The following is a 23,747-nucleotide window of genomic DNA, read 5'->3' as shown; positions in this document are numbered from 1 at the left end:
TAAAGACTATTGGAGTCTACTTTACTTTATTGATGCAGGGGATATAGCAGAAACTTGAAAGCCTGACAGTGTTTCTCTTTCCTCCTTCATATACCCAAGAGAATCAAGGTGGGGCAATTTTGAGTTTCTTTCTCACCTCCTCATCTCTTTGAGGATTAACCTGGTGTTTATGCAACTGTCCTTGCATTCCTTCTTCAATTTATCTTTCTACACCTTTGCATTCCTCCTCTCATCCAGAAGCCATTGCTGGATCTGACAGAATTGGACAACTTCTATGAAAGATTGTTGAGAGGGTGGACCCTTTTTAATTGTGTTTCAAACCTGGTAACAGCACTGAGATGGCATTGATCATGCTTGCTAATTTTAGTAAGAGCAGGATGGAGATAGTACATCCATCCTAACTCTCTTAAGTCACTTTCAGTGCTGTTGATAATGGTAACTTTCTGAACTAATCAAAAGATTGGGAGTGGAAGGCACAGTGTTACGGGTTTCAATTCCATTATTCAGTTCTAATTCTAGCCAGTGTTGGTAGAGTTGAAGAAGCCAAGAGCTAAAGACTTGTTTTTCAGAGTGCATCAGGACTCTACTCATTCTCCACTCCTATTTAATAACTACATGAAGCCATGGGATGTAGTATTGGCAATATGTTGATGATGCTCAATTGTACACTTCTGTCTTGGGTTATCCAAATGATGCCAGATAAACTTCTTTCTCAGTATCTGAAGCAGTGTTTCTCATAATACATGCTGGCTGGGGAATTCTGAGAGGAAGTCCCTCCATGTTAAGGTTGGTGAGACTGACAACCACTGATCTGAAGGCTTTGAGGCTAGAATGAGTTCTTGAAGGTTTTGAGGCCCCCAAATCTATTTTTGTGTTTAATTCTGAATGAGATAGCTGTTATGTACAGGGATGAATGAACACAAGCAGTGGCTCACTGACACCATCAGGTGGCGCTGTACTGTGATGGGATTGGCTGGCTAGCGCTCGGTGGGAAAACCAAATAAAGGGATTGGCCGCGAGCACACCTGGCCAGGTATATAAGGGGCACCGGTAACCCCTTTTGTTCCATTCAGTACTTCCACTAATAAAGAGCTGCCATGCTGAACCCTTTGTCCATCGTATTGCCATGCGGTTGAGAACCCACTACACAATAGTGGCAACGAGGATGGGATCCTGTTTCTCCTAAGGAGCTAAAGTCACTAAGGATCAGAGGAAAACTTTCCCCAAACCATCTACGGCCAGCCAAGCAAGCGCTTGCGGTCAAAGCGGAGAAACAGGACACACCATGGTGCAATTTGGACAGGTTCCGCCGTTCGACACCTGTCACCCTGAGAGATGGGCCTCACACCTGAGCCAGGTAGAAGCATTCCTGCGGGCTAACCCAATCACTGATGACATTCAGAAGGCAGCAGCCCTGACCTGTTTGAGTGGCCCAGCGATCCACAATCTGGCCATTTACCTGTGCGCACCGATGGCAATCGAGGACGTGTCGTACAAGGACATTGTAGAGAAGCTGAACAACCATTTTAAGCCACGAATGTCTGAACTGGCTTGGCGAGGTCAGTTCGAGCAGCGGTGCCAATGGCCAGGTGAGTCAGCTTCCAAATTTATCGCAGCCCTGCAGCAAGCCCCTCACCTGTGCAAATTTAGCAACCTAGAAGAAAGGCTGCGAGATCGCATGGTGTGTGGGCTCCAGGAGAAACGGCTGCAGCAGCGACTGTATGCCTGGCCAACTATCACACTCCAAGATGCTCAGGATGAGATCTTGGCCAGCGAAGCCACCGGTAGAGCAGTCAACGCGACCCATCAACCCAGCAGCCCAGGTGGTTCCATTCATTTTGGAGAGGCTGCGAATGGCGAAAGCGGGGACGCGTTGGAGGAGGCTGAGATTGATGCATTACATCAAAAGCAAGTAAGACATCAAACATGGTGCGACAACAATGGAAGCCAGCAGAAGCCCACAACAGCCAACAAATGTACCAAATGTACCAGCTGCAGCTGCAGAGAACCAGTCCAAAAGTGTGCCAGTTGCGGAGGAAATCATCCAAGAGCGACCTGCAAATTCCGAACCACAAAGTGTCGGTCCTGCAGCAAGATGGGGCACATTGCAGCCATCTGCCGGAATCGCACATGGGACAGCCTGTATGAACTTCAATCGACGGACGCGTGGCCAAAAGGTACTGAGTCCCCTCAGCTCACCTCTACCAATTTTTTTGAGAATAGGAGGACTGTGTCCCACATGGAGATCCACCAGTTGCTCACACCAAAAATCAAACTAGAGGTCTGTTTGCAAGGTGTACCTTGCAAGACGGAACTCGACTCTGGGTCTGCAGTCTCCATAATTTCTTATGAGACATTTAAAGCAGTTTGCGGCTGGAGCAAACGGTGGGCTCCATTGAAGCCCACCAGCATTCAGTTATCTGATTTCCAGCATGCCCCTATTAAGGTTAGGGGGAAGGCCACCATGTTAGTGGGGTTCAAGGACTTCCAGGGTCCCTTGGATGTCCTGGTAGCCAAGGGCCGGAGAACCAGTTTAGTGGGGCTGAATTGATTTGGGGCTCTGGGGATAGGAATCTCAGGGATCCATAACACCTCCCAGTCCAAAAGCCTCAAATCCATCTGCAAAACGTTTGCAGACGTATTCGATGGCAAGCTTGGCAAATACACAGGGCCCCCAATTATATTTAAGCTGAATCCTAATGTCCTTCCCATGAGGATTAAGGCGCGAAGAGTCCCCTTTGCTCTCAAGCACAAGATTGAGAGTGAATTGCAAAAAATAGTGGACCAAGGGGTGTTAGAACCAGTAGAAGGGGGAGAGTGGGAGAGTGGGAGACCCCAATAGTCACCCCACTTAAAGCTATTGGGGAGGTTAGAATTTGTGCGGATTATAAGGCCACGGTGAACTGGGCCCTGAATCCGCACGCTTACCCAGTTCCAACGGTAAGACACGTCCTCTCCTCGCTCCAGGGCAGTGCCATCTTTGCCAAGCTCGATCTGGCACAAGCGTATCAGCAACTCCCGGTTACCAGGCAAACGGCAGATGCTCAGACAATTGTTACACACAGAGGAGCTTTCAGAGTTAACCGTTTACAGTTCGGTGTCTCTATAGCTCCTGGAATATTTCAGGAGGTGATGGAGAGGACTCTGAAGGACATACCTGGAGTATGCCCTTACTTTGATGATGTACTTATAGCTGGAGATTCTGAAGAGGTCCTGGCTGACAGGCTGCAGGCTGTTTTAAGCTGATTCCACTCTGCAGGGTTAAAACTAAAAAAGGACAAATGCAGCATTGGAGTGGCATCCATTGAATTCCTTGGGTTTAGAATTGATGCCAAGGGAATTCACCCTACTGATTCCAAGTTAAGAGCAATTAAGATGGCTCCAACCCCTAAAAACAAAGCTGAATTGCAAGCTTTCCTGGAGTTACTTAATTTTTATCATGCTTTCTTGCTCCACAAAGCAGCCATTACATAGGCTCTTAGACAAGAAAACTCCATGGAATTGGACCAAGGTCCACGAGCATAGTTTCCGAAATCTAAAAGACCTGTAATTCAACCATCACACACTTTATAGAATACAAACCCATCTGCATCGCATGTGATGCATCCCCTTATGGAGTGGGTGTTGTCCTAAGTCACATGGAGGACAACGGGGAGCAGAGACCCATTGCTTATTACTCCCAAACACTGTCAAGGTCAGAGAGGAACTACGCCCAAATAGATAAGGAGGCCCTGGCAATAGTGACGGGAGTCAAAAAATTTCATGACTTATATGGCAGGGAATTCACTATTTTCACGGATCATAAGCCACTACTGGGGTTGTCCATGACTGACAGACAAACCCCACAAATCCTATCCCCCAGGATGCTGTGGTGGTCCATATTCCTATCTGCATACACGTGTAAACTGGTACACAAACCAGGAAAGGACATGGGCCATGCGGATGGATTAAGCAGGTTACCAGTAGCCACTGCAGAACCGGATCCAGCACCTGTTGAACAGATAATGGCCATCCAGGATTTACCAGAATGCCTGCTCCACGCTAAGGACATTGCTGCTGGTACCACAGCTGACAAGGTCATGAACAGGGTACAGGCATGGGTAGCCTCAGGGTGGCAAGAAAAGAGTCCAGGCCCAGAATTTCAGGCATTCTTCATGAGGAGGCATGAGCTGTCTTCTCATAAGGGATGCCTATTGTGGGGGAGCAGGGTCATCATTCCTGAGAAACTTAGGGATAGGGTTTTACAGTCACTACATGAGGGACACCCTGGCATAGTCAGGATGAAGGCGTTAGCCAGGAGGTACTTGTGGTGGCCTGGCCTTGATAATGCTATAGAGGAACAGGTAGCGGGATGTTACACATGCCAAAGGTCAAGGCCAGAACAGCCGCATGCACTGGTACACAAGTGGGAAGCAGCACACAAACCGTGGTCTAGAGTCCACATTGATTATGCGAGCCCCTTTCAAGGTCAAATTTTCCTAGTGGTAGTTGACAGCTATTCTAAGTGGCTAGAGGTAGTACCAGTTACTAGCATGACCACAGTCAAGACGGTCCAGGTGCTCAGGGGACTTTTTGCTACGCATGGCCTGCCTGATGTGATAGTTTTTGATAATGGCCCACAATTCACATCTGCTGATTTCCAGGGTTTTACGAGGGCCAACTTGATTAGACATGTCACCTCTGCGCCCTACCACCCGTCGTCCAATGGGCAAGCAGAACGTATGGTGAGGACAACCAAGGATGCATTAAGACGCATCATCAGTGGACACTGGCACCAAAGGTTTGCCCAATTCCTTCTTGCACAACACACCACACCGTGTACAACCACTGGTAAGAATCCTGCAGAACTGCATTGGGGCAGACAGCTCATCACTAAGTTGGACAGACTCCACCCGGACAGAGTGGCCGCAGAGACAGAACAACCCATCCCCACCAGGGAACTACACAATGGCAATCTGGTTTGAGTCAGAAACTATGGGCTGGGACATGTGTGGATTCAGGGGGTGGTGATTGACAGAACGGGGCCTCTGTCTTACATTGTAGAGGTGGAGGGGGGCCGTCAGGTCAGATGACACATAGACCAAATCAGGAAGCGGGCTCCTGAAAGGTCACAGGTCGACCGGCCCACCCAACCAAAAACAATAGGTTGTGGAATGGAGGAGGATCTCATGGACACTGAACTGATACCAGAGAGATTGGGCAGTGCTGAACAACAACTGGAACAACAGGCCCTGGCCCACCATGACAATGCGGTCGTTAAGCCCCAGAGCCAGGACTCAACCTATGATGAGGCTGTCCAGGATGGGGAGCAACCCCTGAGATGGTCACCCAGGGCTCATAGGCCACTTGCCTATTTGGAGGACTATATAAGGACATAAGGAAGGACTCGACATGTCTAATCATCCCCAGTGAAATATGTGTTTAGAAAATTGTTTATTGTTTGTTATTATGGGGGAAGGGGTGTTATGTACGGGGATGAATGAACACAAGCAGCGGCTCACTGACACCATCAGGTGGTGCTGTACTGTGACGGGATTGGCTGGCTAGTGCTCGGCAGGAAAACCAAATAAAGGGATTGGCTGCGAGCATACCTGGCCAGCTATATAAGGGGCACCGGTAACCCCTATTGTTCCGTTCAGTACTTCCAAATAAAGAGCTGCCATGCCGAACCCTTTGTCCATCGTATTGCCATGCGGTCGAGAACCCACTACACAATAGCAGCAATCAGATAGATTGATAGGAGAGAGAGAGAGAGAGAGAGAGAGAGAGAGAGAGAGAGAGAGAGAGAGAGAGAGAGAGAGAGAGAGAGAGAGAGAGAGAGAGAGAGAGAGATGATAGATGTAGATTTCAAAAGTAACCCACATATGCAATTTCTTATATAAATTACAGTAAACATTTGGCTTGGTTGCTACTTTATACTAAACGTTTCCTTATTTATTTGATGCATGAACTTTAAACATAGCATGCAGTACAATAATGTATGCTCTGAAAAAAATAATCATTAGTAAAGCCTACTGTGATTGGTCTATCTGGTCTGACTATTGATACCCCTGTGGATATGTATGTACCCCATACCAGAGTGGTATCCTTTTTTGTGTGCATGTTTGCCAATTGCCTTCAGTATTACACTTTGGGCAAAGGACAATAGTGTAGGATTTTAACTAACAAATTAGCCATCATTTACTGAAATGCTTAACTCTGTGCAATCAAATTAGTTCATATTGCTCCTACATGCTTTTATGCTCCTGTGTTATTATGCTGCATAAATGGCTATCCAGGCACCTAAATCATATTAGAAGTCTGGAATAATTAATTGATCTTAACAGCAATTCTGGGAATTGTGACTCAATCTTCCTAGATGAACATGGCTCAAAATGTATTAAACTTCTGACTCATTCTTAAGTTCCATCTGGATCTGATTCCAATCATCCTTAGACAGAGATGTAAAATTGCAAGTCAAAGTTTCCCTTAGTGCTAACTGGCTCTAAAACTAATTCCCCCCCCCTCCAGGTATAAAACTTGCATGGTCTTCCTAAAAAGATTCACTGAAGTGGGAGAGGCACAAGAATTTCAGCAAATGAACTAATTCCTGCTTTAAATTAATGTATTTCCTAAGAGATTAAGTGGAGGCTTTAAAATTTTGTTTCAGATGGCCTTTTTGTAAATTAAATTTATATTTATATTTGTTTCAGGGAATTTTTGTGTTTGGGGGAAGGTTTATTTGTGTTGAAGTTTTGCATTTAATTGTTTTCAGCTGTTTTCTTTGTTGCAATGTGTTATTTTATTGTATGCTGCACAGAGTCACATTGACGAGATGAATGGCTATGTAAATCTGATTAAATAAATAAATAATCTAGCAGGGTTTTAAAAATTTACTTTTATTGGTAACTACCTCAAATCATTGAGGTAGTAATCAATGATTACTTATAAATGTAATCATTAACAACAACAACAAACCAGCTGGGTGATTTTGGGCCAATCACTCTCTACTCACAGGATTGTTCTTATGGGGACAATATCATGTTTCCCCAAAAATAAGACCCGGTCTTTTTCCCCCTCCAAAACAGGCACCAGGTCTTATTTTTGGGATGTCTTTTCCATGGTCTCGCCTTATGATGGCGGCACTGACAGCCCCGCCCAGCCGGCCCACTTTTTCTGCGGCTGCTCACCACCCCTTGCGTGCATCGCCTCCGGCCTCCATTTTGCCATCAGGGGCCTTCAGGAAATACCCCTGAAGCTGAGAATGGAGCTCTGGATTAACACATGTGATGCCCCCTATCTGCAGCTTGGTTCTCAGCTTCAGAGACCTTTCCTGAATGCCTCTGACAGCAAAATGGAGGCTGAAGGGTACTGCACACATCTGTCAGGACCCACCCCCATCCACATCTTAGGAAATAAGAACTCTTGGATCCAAGTTTGTCCAAAAGGAAAAGTTTACTAGGATGAGATCGGTTGTGGCAATACAAGACGGATTCTGACAACATCAATCTAGAGCTCCATTCTCGGCTGCAGAGGCATTTGATTTTTAGGCATGCACCTCGCCCCAAAACTAGGACTTATTTTGGGGGTAGGGCTTATATTAGGCCCACCCCTAAAAATCAAGCTAAGGCTTATTTTCGGGGTAGGTCTTATTTTGGGGAAAACACTATGATAGGAGGAGTATAAAGCTGGGATAACAATAAATAAAGAAAAACAACAATAGTAATAACTGGTAAGGTGGAAAGTCCTTTTCCAAGGTGATATTTCTGTTGTCTATTTATGAAATCATTTCCTGAATCCTTATCAGTCTGCAAACTGACCTGTATAGCACCTGTATCTCAAAATAGGATCTGTTTCATATCTGAAGCAAAGAGGTTATAATGCACCACACTTCCCAATTGCTGTCAGCTACAATCTGAGCCAAAAATATTCCAACTCCAATGGTCCAAATAAATCTACTCTGGAGCAAGAGAGAAATTAAGCCCCTGCTAGCAATTAGCAGAAGAGCTATCTGACATTCCTTCAACTGCTTTTAGCATACAAATCTGAATCTCCGTAAACAACAGAATCTGTAGCCAACCTCCACGTGTTTCCCTGCACGAAAACCCAGGGGATCAGATTTTGAACTGACAAAAAGATGCTTTTTTAATATGGCCAGGGGAAAACAAAAAAGCACAGTAACTCATGTATTATACATCACAAACAGGCTGGGGTTCTCTATATTCATCACACTATTCCCAGTCTTTCTCACTTGCACTGAAGTTCGATCGAGCCTCAACTGGGTCTGTACAACCTTCATTTATAAACTGATGTGGGAGGGGTTGCCAGGAAGCTAAGTTATAATTATGCAGTATTGTTCCTGACTGTACATATGTCCATGGCTAAGAGAGTGGATTCTTTCTATTCTCTACATGGGAAAGAGGCTGCAGAGAAGCTAAGTATTATAGGAAGTCCTCGGCTTATGACAATGATGGAGCCCAGAATTATGGTTGTAAGTCATTGTGGTGGTAAATCGAGGCACCACATGACTGGACAGAATTTTTCTGCATATTTTGCAGTGGTTGTTAAGTGAACCTTGTGGTTATTAAGCAGATTAGTAATTTTTAGTCTTAAGGGTTTTTTTCATAACTTTGAATGGTCACTAAGTGACCGGTTGTAAATTGAGGACTACCTTTATTGATGCTGTTTTTTCTGTGTGGTTCTTGGATTCATGGACTAGTTCTTATAGCTCAGAAAACCAAGTGTGCTTTCATTTTACAACGTCTCTTTAAACCCCTTTAGAAGTGCTTGTTGGAAAGACTACTTACAAAATCTGAACTTTTGAATACAAATGAATATAAATATATGCACACAGCTGGGATGTAAAACTTTGCTGAAGTACTGATCTTCAAAAGCTCAGCTGAGTGATTAATGTTAACATTGGAGACTACTTGGAGATCCTAGAACCTGGATGGGAGATCACCTGAAATCTGGATTGAAAACTAAGAATAGATGTAGATACAAATATACACAGACACAAAACCACACACACAAAATGGAAGAAGGAAATGACAAACCACTTCCATTTTGTTGTCAAAGATTATATAGACATATCCATGATTCCAAGATTCCAACTGGGCTCAAAGGAGACTTTCCTTCATATGCAAATATCAATGTCTATTATTCTTTAGCAGAATAACAGAGTTGGAAGGGACCCTGGAGATCTTCTAATCCAGCCCGCTGTTCAAGTAGGAAACCCTGTACCATTTCAGATAACTGGTGGTCCAATGTATTCTTAAAAATCTCCAGTGTTGGAGCACCCACAACTTCTAGAAGCAAACCATTCACTGTAAGGGAATTTCTCCTTAGTTCTGGGTTGGTCCTCTCTTTGATTAGTTTCCATCCATTGCTTCTTGTCCTGCCTTCAGGCGCTTTGGAGAATAGCTTGACTCCCTCTTCTTTGTGGCAGCCCCTGAGATATTGGAACACTATCATGTCACCCCTAGTCCTTCTCTTCATTAAACCAGACATACCCAATTCCAGCAGCCGTTCCTTATATGTTTTAGCCTCCAGTCCCCTAATCATCTTTGTTTCTCTTCTCTGTACTCTTTCTAGAGTCTCAACATCTTTTTTACATTGTAGTGACCAAAACTGGATGCAGTATTCCAAGTGTGACCTTACCAAGGCATTGTAAAGTGGTATTAGTACTTCACTTGATCTTGATTCTATCCCTCTGTTAATGCAACCTAGCACTGTGTTGGCTTTTTTGGCAACTGCAGCACACTGCTGGCTCATATTGAAGTGATTGTCCACTAAGACTCCAAGATCCCTCTCACAGTTACTACTATTGAGCAAGGTACCACCTATACTATACTTGTGCATTTGGTTTTTCCTGCCTAAATGTAGAACCTTACTTTTTTTCACCATTGAATTTCATTTTGTTAGATAGTGCCCAGTGTTCGAGTCTGTCCAGATCCTCCTGTATCTTAAGCCTATCTTCTGGAGCATTGGCTATTCCTGCCAGCTTGGTGTCATCTGCAAATTTGATGAGTTCCCCATCTATTCCCTCGTCCATATCATTGATGAAGATGTTGAAGAGCACTGGGCCCAGAACAGAGCCCTCGGGCACCCCACTAAACATTTCCTTCCATGTTGATGCAGTTCCATTGAGGACCACATGTTTCATTTCATTTCATTTTCATTTATTAAATTTGTATACCGCCCTTCTCCCGAAGGACTCAGGGCGGTGAACAGGGCACATATAAATATAAAATACAAAAATTAAAAAAGAATTAAATAATTGCCCAGATAAAACAGTACGGCGGTCAGCCAGCTACAAGTCCATCTGGTGGACCCACATTTTTCTATCTTATCAAGTAGTAGGTTGTGATCTATTTTATCAAATGCCTTACTGAAGTCCAAGTAAATTATATCTACAGAATTCCTCTGGTCCACTAATTTTGTCACTTGGTCAAAGAACACAATAAGATTTGTCTGGCATGATCTGTTTTTGACAAACCCATGTTGGGTTTTAGTAATGACTTTGTTTGCATCAAGGTGTTCACTGATTCATTGTTTGAATAACTTTTCCAGAATCTTCCCAGGTATTGAGGTCAGGCTGATAGGTCTGTAGTTTCCTGGATCTATTTTTTTCCCTTTTTTGAAGATGGGGACTACATCAGCTCTTTTCCAGTCCTCTGGTAGTTCCCCAGTGCTCCAGGATCTTTGAAAAATATAGTTCAGTGGTTCTGAGATCACATCTGCCAGTTTCTTGAGAGCCTTGGGGTGTAATCCATCTGGTCCTGGTGATTTGAACAGGTCTAGGCTGGACAGGTGCTCACTTACCATTTTCTTGCCTATCTTAACTTGTGTTTCTATTCTGTATTTTATGGCACTGTTTTTGATAGGTTAGACTGTTTGTTCCCTTTGTGTAGGGACAGAACCAAAAAATGAGTTAAATAGTTCTGCTTTCTCCCTGTTCCTTGTCACCTTCTTGCCACTTTCCCCCAAGTTAAGGAAATGGACCAATCATTTCCTTAACTGTTTTCTTGCTTTATAAAGTGGTGTTAACAGTTCACATGATCTTGATTCTCTGTTAATGCAGTCTAGGACTGTGTTGGCTTTTATGGCAGCTGCAACAAACTGCTTGCTCATATTTAAGTGATTGTCTGCTAGGACTTTCTTTAATACTAAACGAAGAGCACCACAGATTATAAAAATGGTCTTTCCCCAGTCATTGCATGGAATAAGGTTCAGCTACAGGTTTTATTACTTGTATTACTTATTACTTAAAAATAAGCCACAATTTCAGCTGTTGTTATTATAAGCCATCTTAAGGACAATCATGTCTAAATCTCTGTAATGTAGATTATATCTCACTTGGATGAGACCAGTATGTAAAGACCAGCAGGAGATGAAATGTTAAACACAACTTTAAGACATGTATTATGTATATTGTAGCACTACTACCATCATGCCATATCTATTTCCATCTTATTATACAGTGTGAGCTCTCAAAAGATTTCATGAGGAAATTTAAGCTTATTGCACCTCGCAAAATGGAGGAAAAAAATGATAATGTTGCCTTATTTTCCGATAAAAACGCCACAAGTTATTTATCCAACCCCAGTAGTATGCATGCACAGTGTTGGCAAAGAAGTAAATCTTTCAAAAAAGGGGAACTGGAAAAAGAGGAGAGCATGCATGGATGGAACAAAAGTAGATTAATTGAATCCTGAGAATGGGGAGCCTCATTTCAAGCCTTATTTACTATGCTAGCATAATAAATTGGGAGGTAATGTTAGCTCATCTGTCAGCATTTGTTTGCTGAAAAAGCTAAGGCCTCGCAGTTCTAAAGGGGATTGGCTGGCAAACATTTCAAAATCCGGGATGATTTTGGTCCCTTCTCTGCAGCACACTCAATAAAAGTCTGCACAAAATTGGTGACAAAACTGCCCATTTTTAACAGTGCAATTACCAATAGCAACACAGAGACAGAGAGAGAGAGAGAGAGAGAGAGAGAGAGAGAGAGAGAGAGAGAGAGAGAGAGAGAGAGAGAGAGAGAGAGAGAGAAGAAAAAGAGAAAGGGAGAAGGAAAGGGGAGAAGGAAAGGGAAAGGGGAGAAGGAAAGGGGGGAGGGAAAGGGAAGAGGAAGGAAGAGAGGGAGAGGGAAAGGGAAAGTGAAGAGGATGAGAAAGAGGGAGAGGGGAGAGGGAAAAGGGAGAGAGAGGGGGAAGGGAAAGGGAGAGGGAAAGGGAAGGGAAGCTAGAGAAATCTTTTTTTTTTTAAAAAAAAGCTCTCCACTGCATTTGAATTATAGTTGATGAGGCTTAGGTACCCCAATCAAAAATGGGGAAGAATGTGATTGCTTAGAGGAGGAAGGAAGGAAGGAAGGAGGGAGGGAAGGAAGGAAGGAAGGAAGGAAGGAAGGAAGGAAGGAAGGAAGGAAGGAAGGAAGGGAGGGAGGGAGGGAGGGAGGGAGGGGAGGGGAGGGAGGGAGGACGGAAGGGAGGGAGGGAGGGAGGGAAGGGAGGGAGGGAGGGAGGGAAGGAAGGAAGGAAGGAAGGAAGGAAGGAAGGAAGGTTATCTAAAGGTTAGAAGGATGGTGGCCCTTCAAATTGCCAGCTGGAGGGCATTCCACAAGGGAAGACACAACCATGGAAAAAGCACACTTCCAAGGTCCCACTAGATGGCAAGATTTTAGGGAGGGGGCCTGGTCTATGCCCAATCTATCTGATCTAGTGGATTGGGTGGATATTTTTAGGGAAAAGCAGTCCCACAAATAAACAGGACCCATGTCACGTAGGGCTTTAAAGGTGACAGCCAGCGCCTTGAATTGCACCTGGAAGAAAACTAGGAGCACTGCAGATTGTGCAACCAAGGTGTAACATGGACGAACCTACTGGCGCCCAATACTGCCCATGCTGTTGCATTTTGGACCAGTTGTAACTTCTGAGTGGCCTTCAAGGGCAGCCTCATGTAAAGCGCATTGCAACAATGCAACAATCCAGTAATACAACAATCCAGCAATCCATGATCTCCTGTTTTTCAGTCTGGTGCCTTAACCACTACCGTAAACTGGCTTTTCGACGGCTGTAGGATAATGTTTCTCCACTTTGGCAACTTTAAGATGCGTGGACTTCAACTCCCAGAATTCCCCAGCCAGCTTAGGAACACCTAAGAAGACAGCAAGTACCCAGCATTTCTTCTTGCAACCTGAACAGTTCTTGGACAGGGTTCAGAAATTCCACTAATTAGATTGATGTTTGCCTCTGCATGGGAAGCCTCTCAGAAATGTAACCAGTGTGTAAGCAGTATGTGTGCACTCATATGGGACTTTTACTTAGCATGATTCGAAATTCCTTCCCTCTTAATTTCCCTCTGGTTTTAGTGACACTGCTTGACTTTGGCATGATTGTGAGGCTGCAGAAACACATTTGCTCTCTGCCGTTATTACCAATTTAAGTTCCCCCAGTTTTATAAAGAACCTGACAACATCCTGGAATTCCCCAATGAAATTCTCTGGAGGTCATGGGCTCCAAAACAATTTTTCCTCCAATTTCAGCCTATGAAATGTAAAAGTAAAGCTGTTGTGGTTGCTGTTTGGTGGGAGAGGCTACTTTTGTGTTCAATAGAATGAAAAAAAAAAGAAGGATGCCTTTAACTGGAAATTAAAGTTACATATGAATAGAATCTGGAAGCAGGCAGATTTTATTAAGAAAACTGCAAGAACTAATCCAGGCAGTGGTCAGGTATCAAAAAGATGACTCAAAGGGAAAGAAAGAAAGAAAGAAAGAAAGAAAGAAAGAAAGAAAGAAAGAAAGAAAGAAAGAAAGAAAGAAAGAAAGAAAGGAAGGAAGGAAGGAAGGAAGGAAGGAAGGAAGGAAGGAAGGAAGGAAGGAAGGAAGGAAAATGATTTGGCAAAGGTGATGATGTTTCTTTTGAATAACTGTACCCTAATCTCAACTCTAACCAAATGTAAAGGAATTTACAGCTGAGCTTGGTTGAGACATGAAAGTTTCCTTAAGGAGGAAGGAAGGAATGGACCATTAAAGAAGGACTTGAAAAAGATTTTACAGATAGAGTTTGACTTACGAACAGTCATATATGGACTGTTTAAAGTTACAACAGACACACACACACACCAATGATTTTTTTTTATTTTTTTTACTTTACTTTATGCATGGCTGGCTCAGGAATTCTAAGAGTTGAAGACCACAGGTCGTAATGGGCCATAGTGGTCCAACCCTGCACAGAAAATCAAGAGTAAACTTGTTTTCCCTGGATAAACCTCAGGAAATAATAAACACAATCCCATTCCTGTTTTATATATTTATTTTCCCTATCTACTGAAACCTACTTTTATCTCTCAACAATCATGCTTTTTTAAAAAAAAAGGCCTTGCCAAAGTGAACTGCAGATTGACGGAAAAGAATTGTCGCAGTAACAGCACACCAACAAATTGTTGGCAACAATAATAAAAACAACAAGAAATGCGGTAAGCCTATTCTTGGAAAAAAAAGATGTTTTGTCTTTTTTTTTTTTTAAAAAAAAGGCCTCATATCAGAATACTTTGATACAGCTTTTCTGCTAAAATGAAAAAAATACATTGTAATTCATAGAACATCTTCATTGTATTAGAATTAGCCTTATATGCTGTAAGTGCTTGCTTCCGTTGAACTCTTTGCTAATGACTGGATTCACGTGTATGTTTTGTAATGGTTGCTGGGCCAGCATAGACTGGCTGTCTCCAGTCGGTTAAGTAGGATTTTGGGTGGGAAACTGTTGCTTTAAACCTATTGGTCGCCGCCTATTGGCCAACCGTATAAATAACTGTGTGGCAGCTCCTAGTTAGCTTCTGACCTTCAATAAAGCAAGAACCCTCTGTCTCGCTCAATGCCTGCAACAACCGACTACACAACATTCATCATTCACAAAAATAATAATAATAATAAAGCTTAACTAGGGCTGGAATCTTATAGATCAGTGAGATCCTTGGTGCTCTCTGAGCCTGGCTGTTTTCTAGCAGACATTTCAAGAAAATCACCAAGCTTAGAGAGCATGAAGGACCCCTCATTTCAACCCTGAGCTACAAATATTCTCTTCTATTGGTGTCTTATAGAACAGTGAGCATTAGGGGGTCCTTGGTGTTCTCTGAGCTTGCTTGTTTCCTTGCAGACAGTTCATTACCCTAACTAGGTAACAGCATCAGTGCTAGTAAGGAGTGCTGTTTGCTGTCAGTTTTATATTCTGGTGTCTTGCATATCTGTGTGGGTGGGGGCGGTCTTAGGGATTCCTTGGTTGGGCTGTTTACTAATGGCTCTTTGGTAGTTTCTTGATTGGGGTATTGCTTCCTTGACTGTTGGTCTGAAGTTAATCTATGCTGATCTGTGTGCTGATTACTGGTGGAGAGATGCTGGAGTCTTTTGCTCTTTGGGGCTGGTTGATTGTCTCTTTTGCATAGTCTATAGATGTTGTTAATGTCTATGTGTCATTGATGGCTGATTTGTCAGAGTGCCAGGCTTCTAGAAATTCCCTAGCATTTTTGGATTTAGCCTGGTCTAAGGTTGTTACTTTTGCTCAGTTGAAACGATGGTTAGATCTGTCTATATGTTGTGAAATTTAAAAAAAACAACAACATCATGCCGTTTGATTGCCAGTTGGTGTTCATGGATGCGTTCTGCCAGTCTTCTGCCTGTTTGTCCTACATAGTGGTGTTCTGTACCAGCCTGCTACCGGCCCTGCAGAAAAGGCAGGGACAACCCATTTTACAAGAAGGCAAGAGGCTGGAACTAAGCCTGCCAAATTTATGGATACAAAAGCAAACAGAACAAGACATGAACCATGAAACAGGAGCTATTCAAGCGGTTGCCTTCAGCAAACCAGCCCTCCCACGCATTCCCCTTTTATACAGTTCAGGGCGTGGCTTCTCTCTGCCTCCTTCCGAGGTGCCCCATTGCCTTCCTCTGTTTACTCCTGATTGACTGCCTCCTGCGTCGGGCGTCCTTGAACAGGGCCAGCTGTGGGTCATCTTCATCCACGCTGTCAGGCTCACACAGCTGGGTCTGCATCGTGACCAGGTGGGAGGGGCCTGGCTGAGGGCTCTCATCAGCAAGCTCTCCAACCCCCTCAGCAAGCTCTTCAACACCCCCCTCCTCCTCTGGGTTGTCCGACCCAACTTCCGAACCCACAGGCTGACCCTGAATCACAACAAGTGGTTGTTGCAGTCCGTAAGTTGTATGTTGTAGATGACATCTGTTTTTTTCTTCTGGGGTTGCTGGGTCTTTTGGTTTGCTTAGGATGTATTGAAGAGCTTTAGTTGGCTTCTGTGCTACACTGATTCCTTGTGGTTGTAGTAGTCTATTTGCGGTTTCTGAGATATTCTTGATGTATGGCACTGTAATTCTTTTCAGGGTTTGTGTTGGTTGTGCTGTATTGGGTTGAGTGTTCAGGGACTTTTTGATGAAGTTGCATGGTTATCCATTTTGTTGGAACGTGTTGTATAGATGCTCCATTTCCTTCTTCTGCTGTTCTGGGTTGCTGCAGTGCGTTTGGGCTCGTTTAAATAAAGTCCTTACACAGGTTTTCTTGTGGGAGGTTGGGTTGTTGCTTTGGTAGTGGAGCACCTGGCTAGTATGAGTGGTTTTTCTGTAGACTGGTGTTTCTAGTTTGCCATTGTGGTGTCTGCTGATCAGGATATCTAGGAAAGGTAGCGAGTTGTTGTTGTTTTTCCTTCTCTAGTAAACTGGATTCCTTTAAAAATGTTATTGATGGTTCTGTGGGTGTTCTCTAATTGGTCCTTTTTATTATGGTGAAGGTGTCATCTACATATCTGATCAATATTTTCGGTTATATTTATTTATTTATTTATTTATTTATTTATTTATTTATTTATTTATTTATTTATTTATTATGAGACTTGTATGCTGCCCTATCTCCCGAAGGACTCAGGGCAGCTAACAACAACAAAATACAAATGAATACAAATATTAAAAAAAGAATTAAATTGTGTCAAAGTCCCACTAAAACCAATAAAAACATTAAAAATGTTTGTGGGAGTGCTATAGCTTCTAGACATTGCATGACAATCTTCACTATAAATCCTGAAAGCGGTGATTCCATAGGTGTCCCTTTAATTTGTTGGTAAATTTGTCCATCAAATTGAAAGTATGTAGTTAAGCATAAGTTTATAAGATCCATAATCCTGGGTGTTTTTATTTTTTGTGTATTCAATTAAGTCAGGTGTACTGTGAAGCAATACAATCATGGAATCCTTGGCAATTATTAGTGATTATTAGTTGTTGTTGTTGTTGATGTTGATGTTGTTGTTGTTGTTGTTGTTGTTGTTGTTGTTGTTATTATTATTATTATTATTATTATTATTATTATTATTATTATTATTATTATTATTATTATTGAATATTGTCCTGTCTTGTGTGTGTTGTGTGTCTTGTGAGTTCAACTGAATGGAAGCCTTAAGGGCTATTCACTTCTAGCTCCCCCCATTCTAATAATAGAACTGCACACATGTAGATAGCAATATGATTAACACATTTTCTTATTTCATCCAGAATCTTCCTCCTTTCTCTCTTTTCTTTTGGCTTTGATCTTTGCAAACCCTTCCCAGGCTCAGTTGGAACAGTCACTCTGAGATGAGTAAAACTCAGGCCAAGCATCTGCTTTCTGAGTTTCAGCATTTGTATGCCAGGACTTGTGTAATATTGATTGCAATCTGGCTTTTCTCCCATAGCTCCTTTACATACATGAATTATGAGCCCTTTTTTTCCAGACAGTTATATGCAGAGGCATAATTCAGGGGGAAAAGATGAGAAGACTAGAAGGGAGGATTGTTCCCTTTGGTGTCACTTGTCTTATTTTTGCACCTTCCCATCATGATGCTCACAACTACCAATGTCTCCATGGACATCTCTCTTGATCTCCAGCAAGATTCTTGCCCCAACCGGCCATATAAAGGAAATATTTTATTTTTTTAGTCTCATATTTGTATTCTGATAGTTTATTTATAAACCTCTTATCTCCCCTTGGAAAGACTTATAGGTGAATATATCTTTTCTGGAATCATAAAAATGTAAACAAACACTTAAAGACATAACATAAGTTGCTAGATAATATGTCAGAATAATCTAAAAAACAATCTACTAATCAGATTCCTAAATGTTTCTAGAAGAACCCCAGGCAGGGCATCACGTCCATAGCACTCCCTTCTTCAGCTTCCCCAGTTTAGAGTAGTGGTTAAGACCCAAGACTAGAAGACTCTGAGTTCTAATCTAGACTTCGGTAGTAACACCAGCTGGGTGTCTCTGGGCCAGTCCTTTTCTCTCAGTTTAACCCAAGTGAGGAAGGAGCATTATGCCTTGAGTTACTTATAAAGTAATAAAAGTGGGATTTTTTAAAAAAATCAAATAAATAAATCTTGTATTAGCAGACATGGTTTCTCCATTATTGGAGATAATATATACTCTGCATGTCTGGTAGCCATCAATGTCTCCATAAATTTGGCCTTGTAAATCTGTCTTAACTCCCTTGTGACACCATTCCATTTGGAGCCATAAACTAAGTAATGAGCTGGCCAAATTTGAGGGTGAAGCTCAACTACTCCGGGTGACGAAAACCAGAAACAATGGTGAAGAACTTTACAAAGATGTCTTTAAGAATCCAATGGCTTAAAAAGATAGATAATTTTACCCATTGTTTCAGATGTTAGTGGGTTTTGATTATAAGAAAAAGAGATTGATCTCAACAGCAGACTTGTTTAAGGCTATAAGCCTCCATTTTGTCAAGCACAAAAAATCAGGTCTACACATGAAGGCCCAGTTAAAATGATTTGTGGCTATTCATGCCTATGCCCAGGAATATTCTCAACTAACAGTTAGCACCTGCTTGAGTTAGATAAGGATCAACAGAATTCAAGGTTAGACCTATTTCACTTGTGGCTATGTAGGGATCTTAGGTTGACCCCTCACTTGACTCTGCCCCCTGATTCTGCCACTCCTGCTCCTACACATTCAACATTATTAAGCATGGAATGGATGGTCACTTATCATTTCAGCAATATAAGATCTGGTGATCTTTGAGTTTTCTTCCAACTTTGCAATTTGGTGGATGAGCGAATTTCATACTGATGATCTCTAAGTCCTTTGCTTTTCTTCCCTGATCAGGACACGGAAGGTCCTGATTATGCCACTTTCAACCTAGTTATTTTTATCCACAGTGATCAAGCAAGCAGTTTTCCAACTCCCCACCTCAAGTTCACTTTTTAGTGAAGCATTGTTTCATTTGATTCTGGGCAATTTGCCCCAGGAGAGAGAGAGAGAGAGAGAGAGAGAGAGAGAGAGAGAGAGAGAGAGAGAGAGAGAGAGAGAGTCTGTTCCTTCACTCAAAGAGAACAGACTGTATGGACAGCAAGCAGATGGGGTGTCTTTCAAATATACCAGGACTGTCTGGGGAGTTATTCTTCTATTTTCTACTATGACGATTTAAACTGAAAAACCAATTTTGCTCTGTGATATTATCTTGTCTCCTTCCAAGCTATAGCTTCATAGATTTTATTTCATCTCCCTTCCTGCACTTTGGTGATAGTCTACCGGGCTTCTGATCTAGTTCCAGTGACTTTTGGGAGGTCACTTCAGGTCAAGCTGGACATCTTTGCAACATTTTTTCCCCACAAGGCAATGATCAGTAACCTCTTTTCTACAATTGTGTATTATTCCTGTGCTGTGACATTTATTTGCACAGAGTGGGGTGGAAAGGAAGATTTTGTGGGTAGAAATTAGAGGACGGAAAAGTGGTCTACTTAGAAATGAGGTGCTCGACATCAATCTTTAGGAGCAGGTGTAGAATGTCACTTAAAAGCAAAGTTGTCTTCAAGTAAAGAAGATGTAAAGATGTAAAAAAGATGTTGAGACTCTACAAAGAGTGCAGAAAAAAGCAACAAAGATGATTAGGGGACTGGAGTTAAACATATAAAGAATGGTTGCTAGAACTGGGTACATCTACTCTAGTTTAACAAAAAGAAGGACTAGGGGTGACATGATAACACTGTTCCAATATCTAGGTGGTTGCCATAAAGAAGAGGGAGTTAATGTATTCTCCAAAGCACCTGAAGGCAGGACAAGAAGCAATGGATGGAACCTAACCAAGCAGAGAAGCAACCTAGAACTAAGCAGAAATTTCCAGACAGAATAATCAGTGGAACAACCTGCCTTTAGAAGTTGTGGGTGCTCCAACGTTGGAAGATTTTAAGAAGAGATTGGCAACCACTTGTCTGAAATGGTACAGGGTTTCCTGCCTGAGCAGGGAGTTTGACTAGAAGACCTCCAAGGTCCCTTCCAATTATGTTATTTTGTTAAGTTTTGCTCAGCATATGATGGCTTTATGGACAACCTTTCAAGGTCAACCAGACGAGGAAATGAAGTTTGTGAATGTTAATACTACTTTTATTATAAGGTCACAGTAATAGAATCTTACAAGTCTGAATGCACATCTTCCCTCCCTCCTTTTATTTACAAGAGAATTAGGGAAGGTCAAGCTTGAGACATTTTCTCAAATTACATTTCTGCCTCAGACTCAATTTTCTTTTCTCTATTCATTGTCTTGGTTGCAGCTCTTCCTTCTCTTTCTTGAAGTATTATTTCTGCCCATTACCCTTATGCAGTTTTATTAGTAACAGTGCAGTGTAGTTTGCTAATCCGTTTTTCAGGTGTAAAATTGTTCTCAACTTTCTATATTTTTTTAATCCGATAGAAAAGGGGAAATATGACATAAAGGACTAGAGAAAAAACAGCAACCACAGAATAAAGGTAAGGTTAAAAACCAATCAATGACAATTAATATAATAATCTTATGGACAATCAGGCCCAAATGCCCAAACAAAGAGCTATGTGGCATAAGATGTATATATGCTTTATTTAATTCCCAAGAGAAAAACATTGTCAGGCACAAAGGATCAGGATCTTTCATTAAGTCGCACCACAAAAGATTTTTTTCAACTCTATACACAAGAATCTAGCCAACCTTAATTGAATACTAAATTGGTGCTAGATAAGGGTTAACAGATTTCAAGAAGGGTTGGACTTGGATCATTTGTGGGAATGTAAGGACTCTAAGCTTATGGCACATTTAACATCGTCCACACACTCTGCCTGCTCTTCTCCTACAAACATCACATTTAAGTATCCACAATGCCTCTTGAGAAATTCAAATGTTTGTCTGAAGAGAAAACTGGAAGAGTTCTAGAAATGCTTGATAATTTTCTCTATTTATGGTTTGTTCACCATAGCAGTCAATTGCCACTGTTTTTTTTTTTCATTTTCTAATTCTTAAGGCAAGGTATAGGTAAATAAACAAACAAGCAAACAACAGGAATGAGAAAGAACAGTTTGGTGGTCTAGAAGTAGAGCTCTTGCCTCACAATCAGGAGGCAGTGAGTTTGATCCAAGGTAGCAGCAGATATTTCTCTCTGGGTGCAAAGAGAAAATATCTGCTGTGAACTCTGCATGGGGGTCAGGAAGGGCATCCAGCCAGTAAATGCTCAGCTCCATTTAGTCACCACGACTCCACCCCGATGTAAGGGATTTCAGGGACGTTAAAAGGGAAAAAAAGGCAAGATATAGGTAATATTTTTGGACTGCTGAGCATCTTGAGAAAGAGAAATTCATGAACACTAATACAAATTGCTTGCAATGGTGAATGTAAGGAGGCATGGAACATCATTTATTAAAATACAAGGTGGTGACTTGGTTTTCTGTCACCATTTCTAACTTTCCATGATGCTTCCTTGTTCCCTGTTTCGTTTAGTCTGTTTAGTCTGTTATCTGGGGAAAATTGTGATCAATTTCCCACCATGGGGCTTCAGTTGCCCACCATCTTTTATTTTTTAAGTATGTGGTGTATGTGGGGTTTAGAGACATTCTTGTAATTAATTTCTTTTTCTGCTGAAGAAAAATCAATCAGACAAACAATGGGAGAATATTGTAGAGTTAAAAGTGATTCAATTTGCTTCTAAGCTAAAATTTGGTTTGTTTAAAAACTTAAAACAAGCTTAATAATAATAATGAGGAGGAGGAAGAGATTGTGGTGGTGGTTTTGATGATCAGGGGGGATTAGAGCCAAAATACATATCCACCAACACCATGCTGTTTACCCCTTTTATAAGAAAAGTCTTCCAATAAATGCAATAAGAACAATCAAGAAAAGAAAAGCTGGTGTCTCCTCCAGAAATTTTAGTTTGTTTGTTTCCAGTCAACAGTTCAAAATTCTGCTCACTCAGAGCTTGGTTCAGATGGAGAAGATTTTAATATGATAAATTGCAACATCTGGCCAAGTTCTAATACTAGCATCAGGTTAAGCTGTTGATTTATGTGACGTCGTATTCCACTCTGAAAAAATAAAAAAAAGAAAAAGAAAACGCCTTGAATACCTAAAAACATGCATTTCAGAACCAACCTGATAGGCAAGGACGGGTCTCCTGCATCCCACCAATCCTTTGGCGGACTAATATACATGCACCAAAGCTCCCAGCTGTACCCGTGGGCTGAATTTTCATAGCGCTGCACCTCAAAGGTGTCCTGCTTGATATTGTCAATTGATGGGAGGATGACCCTTTTCCGGTTCTCCTGGATTCTCGAAAGAACTGGCTCTGCCCTAGAAGAGAAAAGCAAACCATTCGTTTTGAAAGATGCTGGGCAGTTGCATTCCAAGAAGCACACAATTGATTAGATTAGTTCTCGTAATTTGATACCTTCTGGATAAGCCGTGATTGCTTTTGCCAAAATTCCTAGAGATGAATTGGCAGGCAGAGGAATGCTGCATTCAAACCATATACCTCAAGTGAAGGATGAATGTGTGGTATATACAATCATTTTATAAGGAATCAGAATTCTAGTCCACCTACCTTTGTCTAGTCCAGGGGTAGGCAAGCTTGGCTCTTTTATGACTCATGGACTTCAACTCCCAGAATTCCTGAGTCAGCATAGCTGACTCAGGAATTCTGGGAGTTGAAGTCCATGAGTCATAAAAGAGCCAAGCTTGCCTACCCCTGGTCTAGTCTAAAGAAAAGAAGAAATAGGGGAGAGATGATAGCAGTGTTCCACAAGGCAGAAGGGGCCAGGTTGTTCACCAAAGCACCAGAGGGAAGGATGAGAAACAATGGTTGGAAACTGATCAAAGAGAGAAGCAACCTGGAATTAAGCAGAAACTTCCTGACAGTGAGGACAATCAACCAGTGGAACAGCTTACGCCCAGAAATCATGGGTGCTCCATCGCTGGAAGTTTTTAAAAAGAGACTGGACAATCACCTGTCTGAGATGGTACAGGTCCTCTTGCTTGAGCAGGGGGCTGGACTAGAAGACCTCCAAGGTCCCTTCCAGCTCTGTTCTATTCTATTCTATTCTATTCTATTCTATTCTATTCTATTCTATTCTATTCTATTCTATTCTATTCTATTCTATTCTATTCTATTCTATTCTATTCTATTCTATTCTATTCTATTCTATTAATTCTACCTACCTAATAACATACATTCTATGCTATTATGGTTGGTCACACAGTTAGCCAGATGTTGAGACTAGATTTGGCATTTTTATTTACCTATCAAGTTCCCAGGGACTTGAGATAGGTAGCTGATGTTACTAAAAGTACATCACAGATGTAAACTGTTCCAAGTAAAGCTGCCTTCTACAATTGACTGATGGTGATTTTGTTAATGCCAATGGTTTTTCAAGTGGTGCTCCAGATGTTTTGGAATTGCACCCAAGGACCCTATTACTAAT

At 42.0% G+C, this 23,747-nt stretch overlaps 1 protein-coding gene across 1 annotated transcript in view; it reads right to left on the bottom strand.

The window, feature by feature from the left end:
• GALNT17 (polypeptide N-acetylgalactosaminyltransferase 17) overlaps positions 1-23,747 on the bottom strand; it is a gene marked incomplete at its 5' end in the record, with an annotated part of 305,373 nt that overhangs the window by 116,618 nt on the left and 165,008 nt on the right. The window contains one exon of the mRNA XM_083379748.1: positions 22,423-22,620. Within this exon, the coding sequence (XP_083235874.1) occupies positions 22,423-22,620 (198 nt within the window). The remainder of the gene's footprint in view (positions 1-22,422; positions 22,621-23,747) is intronic.

This window comes from Vipera ursinii (assembly GCF_947247035.1).
Source record: "Vipera ursinii genome assembly, chromosome: 1".
In the NCBI taxonomy this organism is placed as follows: domain Eukaryota; kingdom Metazoa; phylum Chordata; class Lepidosauria; order Squamata; family Viperidae; genus Vipera; species Vipera ursinii.
This window is presented reverse-complemented; position numbering and strand designations above follow the sequence as displayed.